Here is a 1,995-nt window from a genome sequence, read left to right on the forward strand (position 1 = left end):
GCCCAAAATATAGAGAGAAAACGAGAATAGACGGCGACGTAGATCCGGCCTCTGGTCTCGAGGCCATCGAGCAAAATGACGGAGAGAGACACCACGGTCGACGACTGCCCAGCAGAGACGAAAAGCAGGCCGCAGCTGGGAAGATCCATCTCTCTCGCCAACTGCCCTCTTCGTGCCTCCATCGCGGACGACGTCTTGCTGCTGCCATGGTCAAGCACAAGGGAAATCCATAGCACGACTTCCTTGACGGAAACAAGTAGATCACACCTCTCCCCCCCCTAACTGCCAGTGATATCAACCCATCGTGGGTAGGCAAAGCCCAAGCTCTCCAAGTCTATCCACCCCCCGCCCAGGCACAATCACAAATCATCTCCAAATGACCTCTTCCGTGTATCCAGAACCCAGGCTGCCCGGTCAACTGACGACCGAGCGAAACAATGGCAATATCTTATGACGCAAATTTCCTGAGACTCGTGGTTTATAGAATGAGGCACTTGTGGGATTTCTTCTTGGGCGCCGGGGGTTCCAATGCAGCGACTATGGCCTAGAAGCGAAATGGTCAGCGGCATTCTCTCACCAAACATGCAACAACCGTCCCCCTCTCAATTTTTTTTCTTACTCCGCCGAACGTTTCTGCTCGGGGTCCTCAAACATACCTCATCAAACACGTCCTTGAGCTTGTACTGAGTCAACGCGCTGCATTCGACATATTTCACCGCGCCCAGGTCCTTGGCCATGCGCTCGCCGTCCTCGCGGCGGACGGGGCTCATCTTCTGCTTGGCAAGCTTTTCGCGCACGCTGGGATCATCCCGCAAGTCGACCTGGGTACCGACAATCAAGCAAGGGACGCCGGGGCAGTGGTGGTGGACCTCGGGGAACCACTTCTCGCGAACGTTTTCGAACGAGGCGGGCGACGTGACGCTGAAGCAGACGAGGAAGACGTCGGTCTGGGGGTATGAAAGGGGACGCAGTCGGTCATAATCTTCCTGTCCGGCTGTATCGAAGAGTCCAAGGGTATAAGGCTCGTCACCGATCCTGTTGAGCGCCAGTCAGCCAACCAGTCTCGGAGATGGTGTCATTTGTCTGAACGAAGAGTGTCGCTAAGGGGGCCGTTTGAGGCTATCGCTCCACTCTCGAGGATGTTTTGATTTTATGTCTTGCATTTCTCATCGGGTAGCTCGATGCGCGGCACCGTGATGCGGTACAATTTCATCGATCGAGGGTCGAAATGTCTCGTTTCTTCTTGCTCTCTGTCTGTCTCCATCTCGAAAGGGGGTAGCCACTCACATGACGGTGACGGCATAGTTGTCGAAGACGGTCGGCACATATTCCGAAGGAAACTTGTTGGTGGTGTAGCTGATGAGAAGACAAGTCTTGCCAACGGCACCGTCGCCGACGACAACGCACCTAGAAGCGAATTGCAAGGTTAGCCGGCGAAAAGAAGAGGCAGCGGGTGGCGGAGAGGTGCTCAAGGAGAGGTCGCAGCTTCATTGACCGCCCCTCCCTGTCAGCAGGTCGGGGGGAGAGGGAGCGAGGGCCATCTGAAACATGCCCGACAGCCACCTCCAAAGATGCCGACAAGAAGGCAGCCTGGCGGGATGAGAAAGAGGAGGTGGTAAGGGAGAAAGGAGGGAGAGCGAACGACGAGGAAGAAGAGGCGAGAGTGAGAGCAGGCGATTCAAGGGCAGCAGGACAGCAGGCAGAGGCAGAGGCAGAGGCAAAGGAGACTGGAGATGCAGGCAGGGCAGAGGGGGCTTGCAGATCGGATCGTACTTGATGGTTGCGACCACCATGGTGGTGCTGCGGCTGGTGATGCGGTTGCTGGACGGAGAGGTCTGACGACGGAGGACAAGGTCGAGGCGGAAGAGGCCTTATCGCAGCGCGTGCCGCGGGGGGGAGACGAGATGCGAGGACGAGGTGGCGATGCTGCGAATTGAGGCTCTTGGAGGTTTGGAGATGCTGGAGATTAATTTGGCGGGAGGCACTGGGGAGAAG

The 1,995-nt window shown here is 56.7% G+C and overlaps 1 protein-coding gene across 1 annotated transcript; it reads right to left on the minus strand.

The window, feature by feature from the left end:
- Positions 1 to 478: 478 nt before the first annotated feature.
- On the minus strand, positions 479 to 1,409 carry BBK36DRAFT_1131234 (cell division control protein; the record flags this gene model as incomplete). Its single annotated transcript, XM_024891941.1, has 3 exons — positions 479 to 544; positions 657 to 1,035; positions 1,288 to 1,409. Coding segments are annotated over 3 exons (567 nt in total), but the record flags the coding sequence as incomplete, so codon positions are not given.
- Between the last annotated feature and the right edge of the window lie 586 nt (positions 1,410 to 1,995).

This window comes from Trichoderma citrinoviride (assembly GCF_003025115.1).
Source record: "Trichoderma citrinoviride strain TUCIM 6016 unplaced genomic scaffold BBK36scaffold_30, whole genome shotgun sequence".
Classification (NCBI taxonomy): domain Eukaryota; kingdom Fungi; phylum Ascomycota; class Sordariomycetes; order Hypocreales; family Hypocreaceae; genus Trichoderma; species Trichoderma citrinoviride.